The following is a 22,468-nucleotide window of genomic DNA, read 5'->3' as shown; positions in this document are numbered from 1 at the left end:
CTTCGGTTAATGCATCATAAGATTTCATTACTTTTCTAGGCAGCCACATTGCAGTGGTGACTCACCTTGGCTCAGATTGTGCTTGTGATCGACTGAATTCCCGAGGTCTTTTCATACGAATGGCTGCTAAGCCAGGTCTGCTCAGTCATTTCCTTATATCACTGAGTTATTGAACATGTGCAAATTCAAACAAGTAATAGAAAACTGTATTTCTAATACTTCAACTGTTTGGTTCACACCCTTAAATTCCTTTAGACTGTGGTACATTTTACTTGGCTACTTCAGCCAGAAATTGCAAACTGGTGCCCTGTGGGCCAATTTGGCCACACTTTCATTTTGTTTGGATAATGATTGTGTTTTTTTGAAAACTGAATTGGTTTGCCAACTGTTGAATATCAGGAGATCTCACATAAAAGTGGGCCTTCCGACTGCCGGAGTCCAGCTCACGTGAGTCCAGGGGTCCCTGAAGGAGGAACGGCATTGGCAAAATGAGTGAGGACAGGCACTAGCAAAGATGCTAAGCTGGCTGGGCCTGTTTATTGACAGAAACCTCAAGCAATATATAGGAGACTGGGTACATGAAATCATCATAAAATCATCAAATGCATATGTCATTCAGTGATTCATGGCATAATCTACTTCTCGAAATGTTCCCCTGCTTTCCCAACTGTGATATGTTTTCTTCTTCAAGATTTTTTTGTTGCTCTCATACCTTTAGATTCTAATCTCAGGTTAAATTTCTACAAGGCACCACAATGTTTTCTGAATGTGTCTAAAACTTGCTCAACTGAACTCTCACTTAGGCTCTCTGTGGGGGCATGTTTTTTCCATAGTTCCCTGAAACCATTTACAGTAGAAATAGCAGCATTTATTCTATTGATCTTGACTATAACAATGCATACTGTAATTTCTATAGTAATTATTCAAAGGGAACTCTACCAAGATTTTCCCACCTGTTTTCCTGACCCACACCCCACGTTAGTCACCTCTTGTTTCTCCTTGAGGAGAAGTTTGCCAGGGAGTTGTACCCTGAAGTCACCTGAACTTTCTTCTATTTTCCAGCCTAGGGATAATAACCCACCAACCTGAAGGGAATGTGCAGGGTCACAAGCTGAGTTTAAGGACTGCTTTGCAACCCTTAACAGTCTTTTCTCTAGGGGCTTGTTCTGATTCAAGAGGGCTGTTCGGACTGGAGGAATGGTCAGATTAAGCAATAGAAGAAATACCAGTAGCTTCCCCTCTGGAGGCCTGCTGTGCGGCATCCATCCACCGGCCTGCTGGGCTGTGCCATCAGGCAGGCCAAGTAGGTCGGCTCCCGGCTTCCAACTTCTCTTGTAAAGTAGAAATATTTGGCAATATGAGGTCCCCATGTCCTCCAGGCAGTGTGTGGTGGGCTGGGGCTGAACAGATGGCATCCCTCCAAGGCCCAGGATCACATGGCTGCAGTCACCATCATGCTCTACCACTTAGCTTTCTCCTGCCTTGCTCATTCCCATGCCTGCCCAGCTTCTGACTATGCCAGGTGTGCGGCCTGTGTGTCTCTGGAAGTTGGTGAAGGCAGGTGGTTCAGGGGAAGAATGGGAGCAGAGGGTCCTGAGAAAGGTAGGGTTCCTCGCTCTGTGTTTGCTCTGGTGTGGCCCTGGGTGTGCACAAGAGGGAAGCTGAGGGCAGGCAGGTGGTTCTGAGCTCCTGGCGTAGGCATCTCTTGCTGTCTGCCTAGCATGCCAGTTGTTCTGGAAATCCTCACCTGTCCTGAGGGTGCTGCCAGGTTGCGATGATCCTGCTCTGGTGGTCAGTGCACCTTGGTTCAGACTGACCACCTGGGAAGGCCACATTAGGTGATAGGGTTTTAAAACTTTCAGATGTGATAGCATCAGAGGAGTATCTTTTGTTAGTATCTGAAGCCATTGGAAATGCTTCTGGAAATTTGGTGGTGGTTCCCATCACATGAGGCCGGAAGCAGAGGCAGCTGGTGCAAGAAGGGGAAGGGGTATGTTGTTATTACCTAGATGGAGAGAGGGGTGGGACCTGGGGTCCTAGCTGCACTGACTTGGCCCAGCTCTTAGCCACGGGTCCTTTGAGCAGCTCCTGATTCTCACAACCTCTTCTGCTCTTTTTAAAACTTGGTTAGCATGGGTGTCTGTTGCTCTCATTAAACCCCCAGAGCACGTCATCACAGGCAGACCCTGCTCTCTGCGAGCCTTCCCAGTGTCTGAGGGCTCCCCATTCCCACTCCCCACTTGTTCTGTGTCCAAGCCACCTTCTCTTGGATAAAATATTCTGGGTTCTCTCGAAAAATTCCTCAGTTGTTGCTGAGGGAGGGTCGCAGAGTAAAGGAGGAGAATGAAGGTGTCCCTGGGGCCAGGTTTGATTAGCCAGGCAGCTCGTGGATGCCTTCCACCTCACACAGCTGCCAGTGCTGATGCCAGTAACACCTACAGAAATCCACACCACTGAGACCTGTCCTCGAAGCCCTGGGAGTGTCTCCTGCTGCCATCAGGAGCAGTTACCAGGGACAGGCAGCCTGAAATGAGTTCAGTATATCTGGAATGGAGATGCTAAGATTTGCATTTAAATCGCTATAGATGATGATTCTGAGACCTTTTATTCATTATTCAACAATATTTATTGAGCACCTCCTATGCCAAGTACTGCTGCTCTAGCTCTAGGCACTGGGGATATTACAGTGTAAAAATACACAGTTTATCGGGAGCTTATATTCTAATGGAATATGATCTTTTCTATGTGTTGTCTGTAGATATAAAAATCAGCCCCAATGACTTCATAACTATAAGCCTCACCTTCCTCACCTGTAAAATGAAGTTCAAATAATTATTTCACAGGGCTATTTAGAGCATTAAATAAAATAATGCAAAGGCGCATTCCTGCATTTAAGTCTCAATAAGTAATATTTTCTCCCAGAAAAGTCGAGTTACTCAACTCCACTCACCACAGTCTGACTGTAGGTGCCTTCAACGCCCCTGTGATGCTCGACCCATCCAGAGCCAGCGGCCTTGCAACCGCCCTGGACCAGGGCTTCCGCAGCGGGGGGTGGGGCCCGGGCGCGCGGGGGACACGAGCGGCCACGAGGGGGCAGCGCACTGCAGGGAATCTCTGCGTCGCCCCCCAGCCGAGAGCCAAACTTCCCGGCGGCTGAGGTCCGCCGTACGCACTTCCGCTGCTCTGACGCTCCCGAATGAAGCCCCGCGCTGGGAAGGAGGCGCGAATCCCCTTCCTGCGCTGCTCCCGAAGAGACCCTGGAGCGGAGCTTAGCAGGCTGCGCCTCAGCGGGCGCCGGCAAGGGTGCGGCGCGGAGCCGGGGCCCGGCGCGCGGTGCGGTACAGGGGGCAGCGCCCGAGGAATCCGAGCGGCCCCGAGGCGCCCCGCTAAACCCAGCGCCTCCCTTGCGGCTCCGCGGGCGTTCCCGCACCCAATCCACAGCCCAGGGGTTGTCATCTCTGCGCGCTGCCTGGAGAGGGGACCGGACCGGGAGCGCTCCGGGGCGTCTTCCAGGAGGATGCCCAGGGGTTGGCAATGTCCCCAGATGGCCTGCCGGAGCTGGCGAGGAAGGCAGCAGTGATAACACCGCCCAAACTTTCCTTCACGGCAGCGGCGGGAGGAAGCATCTCTCTCTAAGGCTCGCGGAGAGCCCAGGGGAAACCTCGGGGCGACCGGAGGGGACCGGGCCAAGCCTGCGCTGGAGGGCGCGCGCGGGGTGGCCGGGAGCCCTGGAAGTGCCCTCGGGCAGGGCTAGCCGCCAGCGTTCTTCCGGACGAAGGGAGACCAGCGGGCTCGGCGTCTGCTTTCCTGCGCCCCTCAGTGACCGTGACCTCCGCGCGCGCCCCGCGCACGTGCTCGCGGCCGAGGAAAAAGCAAGGGTCTGGCCGAGCCCGCTGGGGGCAGCGGCTCGCGGCCAGGCTCAGGGCGCATGGAGGCGGCGCGGGGGAGCGCGCACGCTGCGCCCCGGCCTCCCCGGGGACTGGACCGGCCACTCCTGGCACTTCCTGCCGCGGGGCTGCCGGCCGTGGGCGGCCGCTCCGAGCGCAGAAGCCGCTGACTGTCGTGCCCGGCGGCGTCCCGGACCCCGCGCGGGCGGACACGCGGCGGGACAGGTGGAGCGGGCAGTCGCGGACACCTCACTCAGGAAGACCGAGTGGGCCCGGTTGGCAGAGAACTGGCTCTCGGGGCGCGGAACTGAACTCCGGTCCCCACGCAGGCCGGTGGGCGCGCCGCTCGCACCGCCGAGTCTCAGCCTCGGGCGGCAGCCGGGGTGACGGAAGTGCTGGCGGCGCCGGGCTTCACCTCCGCCGCCCAGGCGCGATCCTGACGCCCGCTGCCCGCGGCGGACTCCGCTCCGGCCCCGGGACCTAGGCAGCTGCGCGCGGCCGCTGGCGCCTCCCCCATGCTGCTCGGGGCGTCCTGGCTGTGCGCGTCCAAGGCGGCCGCCGCTGCTGCGCAGAGCGAGGGCGACGACGACAGGCCCGGCGGGAGGCGGCGGCGGGTGGTGGCAGGCGAGGCCATGGACGAGTCGTCGCTGCTGGATCTGCTGGAGTGCTCTGTGTGCCTGGAGCGCCTGGACACCACGGCCAAGGTGCTGCCGTGTCAGCATACCTTCTGCCGCCGCTGTCTGGAAAGCATCGTGTGCTCGCGCCACGAGCTGCGCTGCCCCGAGTGCCGCATCTTGGTGGGCTGCAGCGTGGACGAGCTGCCCGCCAATATCCTGCTGGTGCGCCTGCTGGACGGCATCCGTCAGCGGCCCCGCGCCGGCGCCAGCCCGGGGGGCAGCCCGCCCGCGCGTCCGGGGCCCGGCGCAGGGGCGGCCTCGGGGCCGGCGGGCGGCGCGGGCCGCGCAGCGGGCAGCGACCCCGGCTCTCCCGTCTTCATCCCTACGGCGGCAGGCAGTGCCACAGCCAGCCTGCGCGAGCTGGCGACCAGCAGGAGCGCGCCCGTGGCAAAGGTGGGTATCCGCTTGGCGGCGCGGCGCCAGGGTGTGCGTGGGTGCGCGCGCGAGTGGGGGCATAGGGGTAGCGGGAGGAGAGAGCCAGCTCCATGCTCTCCTTCGCTCGCTCGCTCGTCTCCGTCCAACTTGCTTCCCTCCGAGGACTCGGGGAGGGAACCTTTCACATCCGACTTGCCAACTCCTGGACAGTGTTCCCCCACTCCGCCTCTGCTTTCTGAACTTACAGCCTGCTCCTGCCCTTCGGCACCCTTCTCCTGGAATGTCTTTCCCACCACCCACACTCGCTCTGTGACGGCCTGTGATCCCAGGGAACCCGGCCGCCTGCTCCCGCGTGGGTAACACCCCTCCTCCCACAGCGCGGCCGCGTTTTCTGTGCCCTGTTCACCTCCAGACCCTGCAGTCCCTCTGCGGGCCGGGCTCCTTTCCCCATCTTTTCAACTTGCCGGGCCCTCCCATCTCCCCCAAAACGGTTTTCTCCTGGATCCCCAGACTAGCCTCTGGGGTAGAGTTAGTGCTTAGTGTTTCCCTGGGCCTGGCACTGGGAAACCCGTGGGCCTCCTGCCAGAGTGCCGGCGAGGGAGGGTTGGGCAGACGGAAGCGTGTGGTTGTCGTGGGGGGTTGTAAGAACACAGATTACAATGTAAGAGGAGGAATGCTGAGCTCCGCCCTTCTTGGACTCGGTCTGATAGGAAACCCTCGTTCTTCCCGCCTTTAGGGAGGCTGGCGTTGCCCCTTATTGGAATTTTGTGTGTGCGCGCGCCCGCGAGCAACTGCACTGTACAGCGTTCACTGCTCTGGTTAGGGACCTTATATGAAGGTTTCAGTACTTTTGTTTTAAAAGCTATTTAGAAAGTGTCATTTCACAGCCTCTGCCATCTTGAGAACTGTTATCATCGGGGGAGGGCAGCCCGTGGAATGCTGCTGGTTTAAGTGACAAGTACCCATGTTTTATGTTTCCTTTAAATGTAGAAAAACCCATGTAAAGGTAAAAACATACATTGTTGATCTATTGGAATTACCATTCAGTTCAGAAAACACTTGTATTCCTCTGCTTTTGACCGTTTAAGGATCTGGTGGTGCCTAAACCATGTAATTAATCCTTCCAATGTGTTTGGTACTAGAATGCTGGGAAAATTCTTCCATCAGAATTGCTCAGTACTGTAACATCTTTGAGGGTAGGAACTTAAGCCCTAGACTTTGAGCTCTAGCATATAATGCCATACTTTGCCACACTGGGTTTTTGCTATGGATCAGAAAGAATGGGGAGTCAAGAAGCCAAGGAACATTTGTACTTGGCTTCAATGCTGAAGGGGAATTAAGTAATTTGTCTTTGATTTTAATTGTGATTAAACCCAGTTACAAGAGTTCTCGTTACAGATCTTCAAACTTTTCCTTCCTGTCCTCACTGTTTTCATCTATTATAATTAAAGGTCTTTATTTACAAAATAAGCAGGTTATTTCCTGATGGGAGAACTAAGTGACTTTTGGAATGAGGCTCCTAGTAAAACACTAGAACATTTTGGTGACCATGTATTTACAGATGTCCTCCCAGTTCGTCTTGTGTGAAGTGGGTTGGAATCAGGTGGTGAGGAGCTCTGAAATGTGAAAGGCCATGGTCTGCAGGCAGCTCCTCGAACTCTGTGGCATTTGTGGCATTTAAAAATATTGTCACAAGGGGTTGAACTTGCAACTTTTAGTAATGACACTGAGTAGCAGGAAATTAATTGGATTTTGGAATTATTGGTTGACTTTCTCTATAGGCATATGCAACTATTTAGACTGTGGTCCTCTGAGCATTAGGGAACTTCAGGACACATTTTTTCTTTTTTGTGGGTGTGTTAACTACATGTGACCCTCAATCCTTTCTTCACAGGCCCACTTCATAAGGACTAAATTTGGGCAGTAAGAGGAGTCTGAATTACGTCCAATCTTGTATTTTTATCATTTTCAAAGAGGAAAAAGCAGTGGAGGTGGAGACTGTAAGATCATCTAGCTTTGTATCCACTGATTATTAATATATTAATAGTTGGTGGGAATCTTCTTGGGCAAAGTCCCGCACAGTGTTGCACAGTAAGCAACCCTGTAAGTTTGGCAACAAAGATTTCAGCTGAAAACTACTGCCAAGGAGGCTTTTGGCACTTTACTGTGCGTCAGAATGACCTTGACTCCTCACAGTAAAGCTGAATGCTGGATGTTGCTGCATGTCGCTGAGTGGATGGGCACTCGGGTTCCTAATCAGCAGATGTCATACATCTTTTAGTAGCAGGAGACCATAAATACAAGACAGTCTGCTGTTTTCCTACAAGAAGCTCTTCTAGCCTTCTTTTGGGCCAGCTGGGATATGTAAACTTTTCAGGCATGTAAATAAATATCTGCTTAGGTTGTCTATTAATTTAGTTATGGTTAGACATGGGGAATGTGTTGTGTAAAAGATGTGTTAATTCCTGTTTGGTTCTACCTGGAGTTCATGATACAATTTTCTCTCACACTCTTCACTTGCATCTATACCATCAGAGTTTTGATTATCACCAGTCACTTGGAATCGTATAACTGGTTAGCGGAGCCCCTCAGCTCTGCTTACACCACAGCCATTTGAGATGAGGCATGTTGTGAATCAGTTAATTATGCTGCTCTTGAAAGTTTTATACCAGGTACTCAGTACCCACTGTCCAAAGTCTGGACTGCTGCTCTCTCTTTTGCCTCTTGGCAAATGCTTGTCATTATGTGTTACTTCTTTTTTTTTTTAAATTAATTTATTTGTTTTGTTGTCATTGATCTACAATTACATGAAGAATATTATGTTTACTAGGGTTCCCCCTTCACCAAATCCCCCCCCACAAACCCCATTACTATACTGTCCATCAGCATAGTAAGATGCTGTAGAATCACTACTTGTCTTCTCTGTGTTGCAACAGCCCTCCCCATGCCCCCCCCCACATTATACATGCTAATCATAATGCCCCCTTTCTTTTTCCCCACCCTTATCCCTCCCTTCCCTCCCTTTCTCCCCAGTCCCTTTCCCTTTGGTAACTGTTAGTCCATTCTTAGGTTCTATGATTCTGCTGCTGTTTTGTTACTTCAGTCTTTCTTTGTTCCTATAGTCTTTGGGTTTGAGGTGAGTCTCTTGTAAGCAGCATAGAGATGGGTCTTGCTTTTTTATCCATTCTATTATTCTGTGTCTTTTGATTGGTGCATTCAGTCCATTTACATTTAGGGTGATTATTGAAAGATATGTACTTATTGCCATTGCAGGCTTTAGATTCGTGGTTGCCAAAGGTTCAAGGTTAGCTTCTTTAGTATCTTACTGTCTAACTTAACTCGCTTATTGAGCTATTTTAAACACTGTCTGGTGATTCTTGCCCTTCTTAGTCCTCCTCCTCCGTTCTTTATATGTTGGTTGTTTAATTCTGTGCTCTTTTGTGCTTCCTTTAACTGCTTTTGTGGGTAGTTGATTTTTATTTTTTGCCTTTAGTTAGTATTTGTTTGGTCTGCTTTCTTTGCTGTGATTTTATTTTCTCTGGGGACATCTATTTAGTCTGAGGAGTGCTCCCATCTAGAGCAGTCCCTCTAAAATACCCGTAGAGGTGGTTTGTGGGAGGCAAATTCCCTCAACTTTTGCTTGTCTGGGAATTGTTTAATCCCTCCTTCATATTTAAATGATAGTCGTGCTGGATACAGTATTCTTGGTTCAAGGCCCTTCTCTTTCATTGCATTAAATATATCATGCCATTCTCTTCTGGCCTATATTGTTTCTGTTGAGAAGTCTGATGATAACCTGATGGGTTTTCCTTTATAGGTGACCTTTTTCCTCTCTCTAGTTGCCTTTAAAACTGTCCTTGTCCTTGATCTTTGCCATTTTAATTATTATGTGTCTTGGTGTTGTCCTCCTTGGGACCTTTCTGTTGGGAGTTCTGTACACTTCTATGGTCTGATTGATTATTTCCTCCCCCAGTTTGGGGAAGTTTTCAGCAATTATTTCTTCAAATACACTTTCTATCCCTTTCTCTCTCTGTTCTTCTTCTGGTACCCCCATAATGCAGATATTGTTCCTTTTGGATTGGTCACACAGTTCTCTTAATATTGTTTCATTCCTGGAGATCCTTTTATCTCTCTCTGTGTCAGCTTCTATGAATTCCTGTTCTCTGGTTTCTATTCCATCAATGGCCTCTTGCATCTTATCTATTATGCTTATAAATCCTTCCAGAGATTGTTTCATTTCTGTAATCTCCTTCTGGACATCATCCCTTAGATCTTGCATATTTCTCTGCAGCTCCATCATCATGGTTATGAGCTTTATTTTTAATTCTTTTTCAGGAAGACTGGTTAGGTCTATCTCCTTCTCAGGGTTTGCCTCTGTGATCTTGGTCTGTATCAATTTCTTCTGCCTTTTCATGGCAATAGAGGTATTTGTGGGGAGCTGGCGCGTGTGTTGGGTATGAGAAAGTCCCTTCTTGCCAGTTTGTGGCTTTCCTCTCCTGGGAGAACAGCGGCCTCTAGCGGCTTCTGCTGGGCAGCTGCATGCAGACAGGGCTTCTGATCTTGCCCGACCCTATGGAGTTTATTTAGCTCTGCGGTTGCTGTGAGTGTGGCCTGCCTCAGGCTGCTGTTCCGATATGGCGGAGCCGCGTCGGAGGGGGAACAGGCGGGAGGCTGTTTATCGTGGTGAGGGACCTCCACGCTGCGCTGCGGGGGTTCGGGTGCCCAGAGTTCCCCGTGATTCCCAGCTGCTAGGCTAAGTGTCCTTGGGCACTTCCGTCCAGCTGTGGGGTCCCTGTCCCTTTAAGACACTTTCAAAAAGCACTCGTTTTTCTTTGTCCCCGGGGCACTGGCTGCGGGGACCCGCTCACAGGTCTTACTGTCCTGTTTTCCTAGTTTCCAGCACCCCACGCATGCACTGTATCTGCGCTCTGGTGTGGATGGCTGGGGCTGGGTGTTCAGCAGTCCTGGGCTCCCTCTCCCTCCCCACTCCAACTCCTCTCCTCCCGCCGGGAACTGGGGTGAGGGGCGCTTGGGTCCTGCCGGGCCATGGCTTGTATCTTACCCCCTTCACCAGGCGCTGGGTTCTTGCTGGTGTGGATGTAGTCTGGCTATTGTCCTGTGTCTTCTGGTCTCTCTTTTAGGATTAGTTGTATTTGTTGTATTTTCAAAAATATATGTGGTTTTGGGAGGAGATTTCCGCTGCTCTACTCACACCGCCATCTTGGTTCTCTCTCCTATGTGTTACTTCTTAAAGTGATCTTTAAAAAGTCCTGTTTTAATGGCACTGTGCACCATTGCTACTGCTAAATGTGTGCTGTGTTTCTCTAAGTTGTTTTTTGTTTTGTTTTTACAGTTTTGCAAGGTGACCCCTTTGACATCCCTAACTAGCATTGATCAAGGATTTTTAGGGCAACATGTCTTTCTAAAAGTATTTTATGGTTCCCTTAATTAAATTACTCAATTGAGAATTGAAAGAATACTTTTTAATATGCTCTAATAAGGATTCTAATATAAGACAATTCCAACATTTTTCTGGTAATTTTTTTTTTTTGAAAATCTATTGCTGTATGTTGGGCACACATAGGACGTACTACATACTCACACTGTGCCAAGCACCATTCTGGGTGTGCTGAACCTGCATGCCCTCTCCTGATGGAGCTGACATTGAGGGGCTACTCTGCTCCGTGCGTGGGACACTCCTGTGGGTGCTGGATTTTGTTGTCACTCTAGAAACCTATGAAGCTTAAGGGCAAAGCCATTTTCACAAATAAGAAGAACTATAACAATCTTGGATGATGCTTTCAATGATACAAAACATGGGCGTTAGAGCCCACTTAGTTTGTACATGAGTGCTGAAGCACTTCAGGAGAGTTTACATGGAAATCTCTTCTGCATCTCTCAGCCAGTGTGACTGGGACCCAGTAATGGCAAAAGCTAAATAAATTGGAGAATTGTATAAACAGTATCCATGAAATATTTTATTTTTTAAATACACACATATATGTATTTGTTCACCATTTTTTGGATGCAGGTGCTAAGGACTTTTCTCAGTTCCAACTTGTCTTTCTAGCTTAAATTGCATGCACGGTTCATTCATGATTGTCTATTTGTTTCTCCAGATGGAGTGAGAACTAAGAGGCTTTCGAAGAACTGTGCGGAGCATCTCCTAGACTTTAAACAACCCACCCCCAGTGTTTTATGTTTTTGTGCTTGGCCGATTGACAATTCCATGCAGTCTCCCTTTGGTGAGATTTCCCTAAGCGGTCAGTGTGGTGCTCCTTGGGGTGACTGGATTGGCACTCAGACTGCTCTGGTTGACATGACGCTTGATCAGGTTGATATTCGCTGCGATAAGTGCACTTGTATGGGTATGGCTGGGCCTTGGGTGTACTCAGGCCTCCCCTGGCAAGAGTGATAGCCTGGGCAGAAGCCAGCCAGCCTGCAGCCTTCTGTGGGGGTGGGCACCTTAGGCCACCCTGAGTGGAGATGGGGCACCACCAGTCCAGCTGGTCAGCTAGTTGGAGGCCCGTTCAGAGAGTGTCCACTGTATCTGGAAGAAAATCTGCGTGTTCTTAGTTGGAAGTTGAGCAGCTTATACTTGAGATTTTCTATTTTAACAACTACCGTGTGCTGGGCACTTTGACATATATTATATCATCAAAAAGTCATCATAATCATGAGAATTGGTTGGTATGTTTTGAGACCCAGAGAGATTGATATGGGCAAGTGACCGAGTCAGAAAGCTGGTATGTGAGTGGGTCAGGATGTGTTCCCAGGCCCCATCTCTGCCCTCTCTGCTCCACTCAGCTCACTGCTATGTTTTGGCCTTGGCTGTAATAAGGACTTCCGAGGAAAAGGCCCAGCCCCTGAAGGCCCACATAGAAAGCCAGACAGCTTGCAGGAGAGTAGGCAACGGATTGACCTGTGGTCACCGTGATGACAAGCTCCAGACCCTGGCCTTTGGAGACGTGACAGAGGAGTCACAGCGAAGTCCTTTGGGACCTGTTTCCAGCAGGCTCTCTGGCTGTGGAAACCTCTGAGACTCAGTGCAGTGTTGTGTTTCAGCCTGTGGCTGGCTGGTGAGTAATCTAAAGTTACCGTCCCGAGCACCTGCATGTGCTGGGTGTGTCAGATGACTTATGCGTCCCCCTGTTCCATACCAGGGCTCAGCAAGGTAGTCGTCAAGTGGATTGGGTGCTGAGGTGTCGGGCTTCCTTGCTTCCAGGCATACAGTTAATAGGGGTATAGTTGAAAGATGAGCTTCAGCTCTCTGCTAATAGCTTGGTGGTTAGATGAATCCTCTTACTGACAAACCCAGGTGATGGGAGACTGAGGCCCCCTGGGTGCACTCTGCCTGTGGCTGCCCGTGCTCTTCTCACTCAGCCACCTCCTGGCAAACCCAGGTTCTAGGGCTCCTGGGCAACTGGCAGGACCCATGCAGAGTAATGTGGCCTTGAGCAAAGGGCATCATATCCGTTCTGGCCATGGGCGCAAGTCACAGGCAGCCCCATGCAACAATGTGAGCCCACATCTGGGGTCCGAATGGGGATTCCAGGGGACTCCATTCTGTCTGCAGGGATGCACACACGGTCCTCCTGTGCTGCCACCATGTGGTCTAAGCCCCACCCACTGAATCTGAAGACAGGTGCAGGGGCCCAGCAGCATGTCTCCCTGATAGCACTCAAAAGCAGAGGAAAGAGGGTCTCCCTCTCCTGTTCGCTAAGTCCTGAGCAAACCGTGAGTTGGCCACCTTCATGCACTGCCTCTCACCCCTCAGGGGCCAGGGATGCATCCCAGGCTGGAGCCTGAACACAGGCTCCTAGGCTGAGTCCTGCGAGGAAGGCAGCTAAGAGGTAGGGACCTGGGACTTGGTGGGTGGCCACGAGTGGCACAGGAGTTGGGAGCCCCAGCACAGATGGCTTTAATCTTGAGCTACTCTCTTCTTCACTGCATGCCCTAGGCAAATGGGTTAGCTTTTTTTAGCTAATGGTTTAGCTTCTTATCAGTGAATTAGGTGTCCTTATCTGCATTACGGGATAAATGAGACCATGCCCACGCAGTGCCTAGCACATGTAATTGGCTGTTTTTCAGTGCCCGTTACTAATACAAAAATCTCAAAATCTTGTATCATCAATGAGGCCCACTGCACAGGGCCTGCCTTACCGCCCATGGAGTCACTTAGACGGCACCCTGAGTTAAGGGTGTGTGTGTGTGTGTGTGTATGTGGACTCTGATACTGTGCTTTGCCTTCAAATTCAGTCAGCCTGTTATGGTGTCTGGGTGTTGAGCATTAATGGGCATCTAAGCCAGGTGCTTGAATCTGTTTGTCTCACCTTTAAATTGCTTTCAAGTTTTATCTTTGTCATGAACTTGAGGTTTATAAACAGAGTCAGTGTTGCTCATCCTTACAGGCTTCGTTACAGTGAAAGAAGCCAAACTATGATCTGTTCTTGAAAGGCAGCAGGGAAAGTAAGCCTGCGCCGTCACCATACCTGTGGGCGGGCTCAGACGAAGCCCACCTCCTTCATGTGCAGGGCACAATAGCCTAGTCTACAACTGCCTAGAATTAGGCTGCCCAGGGTGGGGGAGCTGAGCAGAATTACACCCTGCCCTGAGAGCCTGCTTGCTCGCTGGAGCACAATGAAACTGGGCCTCAGTCACACAGTTGCTTCAAGTGTGTATTTCAGCTCAATCTGCATTTAATCTCTATTTTTGCAGTTAACACACTCTTTTTTGAGGCACATTTTTGAAATCAAACATCATCAATGATTTAGTTGGGGAGAATGCTCTTTATAGCACCTCTTGAAGAGGTCAAGGTCACTTTATATCAGATTTGCCTTGCTTGGAAGGTCTGCAGATTTGATGAATTAGAAATGCATGCTTGATATGTATCCTTTTGGAATTCTAATTAACCTTAAAAGAACAGGGTGTCAAACTGAAGGTATTGACGGCAGTGAATGGTTTAAAAACTGTGCTAGCACTCTATAATGTGGGGCTCCCTCTCCCACTGAGCAGAGGTAGAATAAAAAAGCCTATGAAGTAGTTGGCACAATTCGGATTCTGCTAACAGGTTGCTGCCTTCTTTAAACTTGACTTTGGCCCTTGATGGCTTATGGAGGTTTAGAGATGCCATGGTCCTTTGGAAAATCACAAAGGCGCCTGAGAGGAGTTGTTTCTCTCGACTTCCAGGTGTGTGTGTGTGGTTAACTGATGCTCATCTGCAGATGTGAAGATATTATGATGTTTGCGTTTCTGCTCAATGTAATGTGTGGATAATGCTCACGTGAATTTATATGAGTTTAAATGCATTAGGATATGCTGCAGGGGTTCAGGAGAAGTAGTAAGAGACAAAAACACGCGGGCTCCAGGAGTGCATGCAAATGTCCCATACTCCTGGAGCTGAGGGCAGAGAGCACATCCCCAAGGGCGCTCACAGGAGTGAGCCAGGCTGCGGCACAGGAGTTCCTGACAGAGGGCCCCAATGCATTTCTCTCTTCCACTTAGCTGGGTACATATTGGAGTGCCTCCTATGTACCAGGCACCACAGTAAGCAGGGAATAAAAATTATATTGGCCTTTAGAAAGTGACCCAGAATTTGCTTGGCACCTGGGCAGCAAACAGGACCCCACGCACGCCAGCAAAGCGGTGCTGAATTGTCAGCAATGACCGCTAAGCTCCCAGCCTTCATTTCTTCTCTGCACTAAACTGAAGCAACACCACCTGTCCCTACACATGTTTTAGAAATTTCTATGTAAGAAGTAGATATTTTCTGTTTATGGATAAACCACTGGCTTCTTTAACAATTTATAATCATACTCCAGATTCTGCATAACCTACAAATGGCACCTATTACACCTATTTCCTCCTTACCAAGCATAGCTAAAGGCCATTAAAGCCAGATGTGTTAGTGCAAGGTGAAGTGTGAAGAGCACCAAGAATGGTGTGGACACGTAGCTGTGCAAGTTAACATCACTTTAAAACAGATAACCAGAGTGGCTCGCCTTTGTCTACCAAGTTCATGATGCCTGTGGTTAATCTCATCATTAGCAACAGTCATCTGGACCAAGTCTGTATTCTAAACATGTGCAGAATGAGAGGCAGATGCCCTAGAGAAAGGACAGCCTTCTTACTTTGCTGAGTAGCAGTGCTCTTGTGCCTTCTGTGGCTGAATTTGTGTTGTGTGGTTCTTACGGATTTGGGAAGTTATCTGGTGTCCCCGCTGGACAAACCAAGCTTTGACATCTGCTCTGCAGTAGCCCTTTTCATGGAGTTCAGTTGTTGCCCCAACATCTCAAATGAGGTGATGGTCTTGATTCTGAGAACTTGCATCCCTGTTGTCGGGATGCCTCATGCCAGGCAAGTATCACAGCCTTCTCAGCGGTGGATCACAGCCCCAGCACTTTACAGTCAGTCCTTCACAGAGGGCAGCCTGTCCCACCCCTGGGGGTGATGCCAGAGATGTGTGGATCAGGCTCCACCAGCCTGTGGCTCTGTGGGTGGTGGTGTGTGTGATTTGCGCCCACAGGCCCGTGGAGGAGGCCTGTGTCAAATACGGATGCACTGACGAAGTGGAGTGCTTTATTGGCCAGAGGTAGGGACTCCTAGGATGTCCACCCAGGGCCCGCCATACTCGGAGGGCAAGGCCAGGGCTCAGGGGACATGGCCCGCCATGCAGGGGCAACCCCTTGCCAAGGTCTGGGGCTGGTGTGTGGAGTGGGCACCATCTGTCCAGCACCAGCTGCTGGCCCCTGTTTCCTTTGTCCTTTGTGAGCCATGGTCCCATTTCAGGTCCCTTTACACACTGATGGTCTGTCTTCCCTAAACTTTAGCAACTTCTTGCATTTTTTATTTAGGTGTTATAGGAAATACAATTTCCTTTTTCCCTTCAGCAAAAGGCATACATACTCACAGGGCTCCTGGCCAGTTGTGCAGGGGAGGGGTGGATATTAATTGTAGTGTTTACCCAATGTCTCTAACCAGTCTGCGCACTGGTTCTAAATGCTCGGCACCCACGGTCTGGCCCTGGTGTATGGGTTTCCCAGTCCGTGCTGTAGTTGCCAAAATCAACCTCACAAGTTTGAATCCCTTTCTTCTGTAACCCCTGGCTGCCCATCTGGGGGGCGTTCACCCTCTGTGGGTGGTCCTGGGGACCGAGGGGACTTCTGTTACTCCCCGAGGATACCTGGGGACTTAGGTGCTTCTGAGGTGGCATGGGCACCATGCAGTGTCCATAATGAGGGGGTCATTCAGCATCAGGCTGGTGACCCTGGCCCAGCCTGCCTCATCCAGGTGAAAAAATGTCAGCCAGCAGCCCACCCACCTCAGCCCAGTCTCTAAAGGCCCTTTTCTCTGGAGCACACCTTTTCTGGTCTGCTGTAGCATCCTCAGCCTGTCTCCGTGTTCTCTCTTCTCTGCCTGCTTCTGTGGACTGCGTGCTCTCCCAACAGGGCTGTGGTGCTGGCATCCGGCTTCCCGGACAGCCGGGCCTCTGCCCTGCTGCGCTGCCGCCTCTGGCTCAGCGAATCACGGCGCTCTCCTCATGTGCTAAGCAGCTGCGGAGGGGACTGGGTGCGCTGCCACGGCCAGGCCAGGCCAGGCCAGGGCTGCCTCTCCTTCCATGCCTGCTGGGCTCCCTGTGCTGCGCAGGGCCAGTGTGCCCCTGGACGAGGACATTTTCATTACCCCGCCATTGCACCGAGTTTGTGTGACAGCGATTTTTGCCTTTGGATGAGCGGACCCGGGTGTGCAGCCTGATGCTCCTGGTGGTGGCCTGGGGGACACACCCGGCCAGGTCATACCAGCCTGAGAGGCTCTGCATCCCTCTTTGGGGGTCCTTAGGCAGTACAGGCCTTCCCTGCTCTCACCAGGAGAGGTCTCAGGGGCAACTTCCTCTGCCTCATCACCTCTCTCTCCTGGCCTCACTGGTCTCTCTCCAGTTCCCCCAGCTCCTGGGTGTCTCTGGTGTGTCCCCACGGCTCTGGCCGGGCTTCATCTCAGGGCTGCCCTGGTGGGAAAGCCCAGTGGGCTGGGTGGTATGTCCCAGCCTGGAGCAGCCCACGGTGCTGAATCAACCCCTTGTCCCAGGGCCCCTGCTAGATTCTGCTGCCTTCACACTTGATAACCCATGCACCCCCATTTCCCTGCTGGCTGCCCCCTCCCCACCCACACTCTTTCCACAGATGTTCTTCACAGGAGCAGGTGTTTATTTGTAGCCTTATATTTTCTTCTTTTTTTTTATAGATAATTATTTTTTATTGAAGGGTAGTTGACACACAGTATTACATTACATTAGTTTCAGGTGTACAACACAGTGATTCAACATTTATATACATGATAATTCTAGGTACCAGCTATCACCATACCAAGTTGTTACAATATTTTGACTATATTCCTTATGCTATACATTACATCCCAGTTACATATTTATTTTACAATTGGAAGTGTGTACTTTTTTTTTTTTTTTGTGAGGGCATCTCTCATATTTATTGATCAAATGGTTGTTAACAACAATAAAATTCTGTATAGGGGAGTCAATGCTCAATGCACAATCATTAATCCACCCCAAGCCTAATTTTCATCAGTCTCCAGTCTTCTGAAGCATAACGAACAAGTTCTTATGTGGAGAACAAATTCTTACATAGTGAATAAGTTACATGGTGAACAGTACAAGGGCAGTCATCACAGAAACTTTTGGTTTTGCTCATGCATCATGAACTATAAACAGTCAGTTCAAATATGAATACTCATTTGATTTTTATACTTGATTTATATGTGGATACCACATTTCTCTATTATTATTATTTTTAATAAAATGCTGAAGTGGTAGGTAGATACGAGATAAAGCTAGAAAACATAGTTTAGTGTTGTAAGAGAGCAAATGTAGATGATCAGGTGTGTGCCTGTAGACTATGTGTTAATCCAAGCTGGACAAGGGCAATAAAACATCCACGTATGCAGGAGATTTCTGTCAGAACAGGGGGGGTGAGGTTCTAAGCCTCACCTCTGTTGATCCCCAATTTCTCACCTGATGACCCCCCTGTGACTGTGCCTGTCTTAGGTTGTTCCTCCCTTGAGGAATCTTACCCGTCTCTGGCTAACCAGTCATCTTCCGGGGCCATACAGGGAAATGTAAAGTTGGTAAGTGAGAGAGAAGCCTTATTGTTTGAAATGGTTAGCTTTTTACTTCTTTGCATATTTATGCCCTGTAGCTTCTATGCCCAGCATTTGTCTTGAGGTATCTTTACCACTTGGAAGAATTATGATACTCAGTAAATTTGATATGAGGCACGAATTCTATTTAAGGGTTGTAATTACGAAGGAAGAAGAAAAGCTATAGAAGTAGCAGGTGGAAGAAAACATGGGAAGATTGATTATTTCTTTGACATATCTTCTTGTAGAGTAACTTCAGCATGTATAGGTTTTAAACTACTACTTAAATTGCACACACACATTAACATAATAGGAGTATAGTTACATAACCAAAGCATACCTGTAATTACCAGCCATCTCCAGTGAAACCAAGAAAACCAGTTAGGCACCTTAGGCATTTGTGAAAACTTATCTATGATATGGTGGATATTGTCCAACTGAACTTGAACAGTCTGAGAGAAATCAGACAAATTAAAACAACCCATTCCTGGGGAATGTTCACATCCCATATGTTCTTTTAACAGTAAATAGTCTGTAGTTGTAAGATTTTGGAGCGCTACAATTTGCACTTCTCCAAATTCTTGATTGAGTTCCAACAGTATAGATCCAGTCAAATTTGTTGTTTTACTGTATTCACAGGCCAGCTTAGATATCTCCTTCCTCATTCCCATGGCAAGTCCAGGAACTGGTGGGATGAGTGCATCTACAGCTGTAGCAGTGCGTGGATCTTTGTTGGAGTTTTTTGATGATCATCTTCTGGCATGAGTCTTCCAGAGAGTGCTGATGTTGGAAGTTCTTTTTCATATTGTATCTTAGTTCATTTTCGGGGTAGCCCAATTAGGCTTTGATCCTCTGTATAAACACAAACAGACCCTTTGCCTACACTTTTATATGCCCTTTATACTCTTGTGTAGAACTCATTGGAGGTTACCACACAGGAACTGCCCTTTTTTTTTTTTTTGGTATCACTAATCTACACTTACATGACGAATATTATGTTTACTAGGCTCTCCCCTATACTAGGTCCCCCCTATAAACCCCTTTACAGTCACTGTCCATCAGCATAGCAAAATGTTGTAGAATCACTACTTGCCTTCTCTGTGTTGTACAGCCCTCCCTTTTCTCCTACCCCCCCATGCATGCTAATATTAATACCCCCCTACTTCCCTGCCCTTATCCCTCCCTACCCACCCATCCTCCCCAGTCCCTTTCCCTTTGGTACCTGTTAGTCCATTCTTGAGTTCTGTGATTCTGCTGCTGTTTTGTTCCTTCAGTTTTTCCTTTGTTCTTATATTCCACAGATAAGTGAAATCATTTGGTATTTCTCTTTCTCTGCTTGGCTTGTTTCACTGAGCATAATACCCTCCAGCTCCATCCATGTTGCTACAAATGGTTGGATTTGACCTTTTCTTATAGCTGAGTAGTATTCCATTGTGTATATGTACCACATCTTCTTTATCCATTCATCTATCGATGGACATTTAGGTTGCTTCCAATTCTTGGCTATTGTAAATAGTGCTGCGATAAACATAGGGGTGCACTGATCTTTCTCATACTTGATTGCTGCATTCTTAGGGTAAATTCCTAGGAGTGCAATTCCTGGGTCAAATGGTAGGTCTGTTTTGAGCATTTTGATGTACCTCCATACTGCTTTCCACAATGGTTGAACTAACTTACATTCCCACCAGCAGTGTAGGAGGGTTCCCCTTTCTCCACAGCCTCGCCAACATTTGTTGTTGTTTGTCTTTTGGATGGCAGCCATCCTTACTGGTGTGAGGTGATACCTCATTGTAGTTTTAATTTGCATTTCTCTGATAATTAGCGATGTGGAGCATCTTTTCATGTGTCTGTTGGCCATCTGTATTTCTTTTTTGGAGAACTGTCTGTTCAGTTCCTCTGCCCATTTTTTAAGTGGGTTATTTGTTTTTTGTTTGTGAGGCGTGTGAGCTCTTTATATATTCTGGACATCAAGCCTTTATCAGATGTGTCATTTTCAAATATATTCTCCCATACTGTAGGGTTCCTTCTTATTCTATTGATGGTGTCTTTTGCTGTACAGAAGCTTTTCAGCTTAATATAGTCCCACTTATTCATTTTTGCTGTTGTTTTCCTTGTCTGGGGAGATATGTTCAAGAAGAGGTCACTCATGTTTATGTCTAAGAGGTTTTTGCCTATGTTTTCTTCCAAGAGTTTAATGGTTTCATGACTTACATTCAGGTCTTTGATCCATTTTGAGTTTACTTTTGTATATGGGGTTAGACAATGGTCCAGTTTCATTCTCCTACATGTAGCTGTCCAGTTTTGCCAGCACCATCTGTTGAAGAGACTGTCATTTCGCCATTGTATGTCCATGGTTCCTTTATCAAATATTAATTGACCATATATGTCTGGGTTAATGTCTGGATTCTCTAGTCTGTTCCATTGGTCTGTGGCTCTGCTCTTGTGCCAGTACCAAATTGTCTTGATTACTATGGCTTTATAGTAGAGCTTGAAGTTGGGGAGTGAGATATCCCCTACTTTATTCTTCTTTCTCAGGATTGCTTTGGCTATTCGGGGTCTTTGGTGTTTCCATATGAATTTTTGAATTATTTGTTCCAGTTCATTGAAGAATGTTGCTGGTAGTTTCATAGGGATTGCATCAAATCTGTATATTGCTTTGGGCTGGATGGCCATTTTGACGATATTAATTCTTCCTAGCCAGGAGCATGGGATGAGTTTCCATCTGTTAGTGTCCCCTTTAATTTCTCTTAAGAGTGACTTGTAGTTTTCAGAGTAAAAGTCTTTCACTTCTTTGGTTAGGTTTGTTCCTAGGTATTTTATTTTTTTTGATGTAATTGTGAATGGAGTTGTTTTCCTGATTTCTCTTTCTGTTGGTTCATTGTTAGTGTATAGGAAAGCCACAGATTTCTGTGTATTGATTTTGTATCCTGCAACTTTGCTGTATTCCGATATCAGTTCTAGTAGTTTTGGGTGGAGTCTTTAAGGTTTTTTATGTACAGTATCATGTCATCTGCAAATAGTGACAGTTTAACTTCTTCTTTACCAATCTGGATTCCTTGTATTTCTTTGTTTTGTCTGATTGCCGTGTCTAGGACCTCCAGTACTATGTTAAATAACAGTGGGGAGAGTGGGCATCCCTGTCTAGTTCCCGATCTCAGAGGAAATGCTTTCAGCTTCTCACTGTTCAATATAATGTTGGCTGTGGGTTTATCATAGATGGCCTTCATTATGTTGAGGTACTTGCCCTCTATTCCCATTTTGCTGAGAGTTTTTATCATGAATGGATGTTGAACTTTGTCAAATGCTTTTTCAGCATCTACGGAGATGATAATGTGGTTTTTGTCTTTCTTTTTATTGATGTGGTAGATGATGTTGATGAAATTTCAAATGTTGTACCATCCTTGCATCCCTGGGATGAAACCCACTTGGTCATGGTGTATGATCCTTTTGATGTATTGTTGAATTCGGTTTGCTAATATTTTGTTGAGTATTTTTGCATCTATGTTTATCAGGGATATTGGTCTGCAGTTTTCTTTTTTGGTGGGGTCTTTGCCTGGTTTTGGTATTAGGGTGATGTTAGCTTCATAGAATGAGTTTGGGAGTATCCCCTCCTCCTCTATTTTTTAGAAAACTTTAAGGAGAATGGGTATTATGTCTTTCCTGTATGTCTGATAAAATTCCGAGGTAAATCCATCTGGCCTGGGGGTTTTGTTCTTTGGTAGTTTTTTGATTACCGCTTCAATTTCGTTGCTGATAATTGGTCTGTTTAGATTTTCTGTTTCTTTCTGGGTCAGTCTTGGAAGGTTGTATTTTTCTAGGAAGTTGTCTATTTCTCCTTGGTTTCCCAGCTTGTTAGCATATAGGTTTTCATTGTATTCTCTAATAATTCTTTGTATTTCTGTGGGGTCCGTCGTGATTTTTCCTTTCTCGTTTCTGATACTGTTGATTTTTGTTGACTCTCTTTTCTTCTTAATAAGTCTGGCTAGAGGCTTATCTATTTTGTTAATTTTCTCGAAGAACCAGCTCTTGGTTTCATTGATTTTTGCTATTGTTTTATTCTTTTCAATTTTATTTATTTTTTCTCTAATCTTTATTATGTCCCTCCTTCTGCTGACCTTAGGTCTCATTTGTTCTTCTTTTTCCAATTTCGATAATTGTGACATTAGACCATTCATTTGGGATTGTTCTTCCTTTTTTAAATATGCTTGGATTGCTATATACTTTCCTCTTAATACTGCTTTTGCTGTGTATCACAGAAGTTGGGGCTTAGTGTTGTTGTTGTCATTTGTTTCCATATATTGCTGGATCTCCATTTTGATTTGGTCATTGATCCATTGATTATTTAGGAGCGCGTTGTTAAGCCTCCATGTGTTTGTGAGC

The 22,468-nt window shown here is 47.8% G+C and overlaps 1 protein-coding gene across 3 annotated transcripts in view; it reads left to right on the top strand.

Annotated features, from left to right (window-relative positions):
* The first annotated feature begins 4,397 nt into the window (after positions 1–4,397).
* The window catches only part of SH3RF3 (SH3 domain containing ring finger 3), a 375,142-nt gene continuing 357,071 nt past the window's right edge, over positions 4,398–22,468 (top strand). For all 3 annotated transcript variants that reach the window (XM_057496861.1, XM_036920514.2, XM_036920537.2), the window contains exon 1: positions 4,398–4,957. In XM_057496861.1, the coding sequence (XP_057352844.1) occupies positions 4,403–4,957 (555 nt within the window). In that variant the 5' untranslated portion in view covers positions 4,398–4,402. The remainder of the gene's footprint in view (positions 4,958–22,468) is intronic.

The sequence above is a fragment of the Manis pentadactyla genome, chromosome 2 (genome assembly GCF_030020395.1).
Source record: "Manis pentadactyla isolate mManPen7 chromosome 2, mManPen7.hap1, whole genome shotgun sequence".
Lineage (NCBI taxonomy): Eukaryota > Metazoa > Chordata > Mammalia > Pholidota > Manidae > Manis > Manis pentadactyla.
The sequence above is the reverse complement of the archived record's forward strand: the minus strand, read 5'-3'. Positions and strand labels throughout refer to the sequence as shown.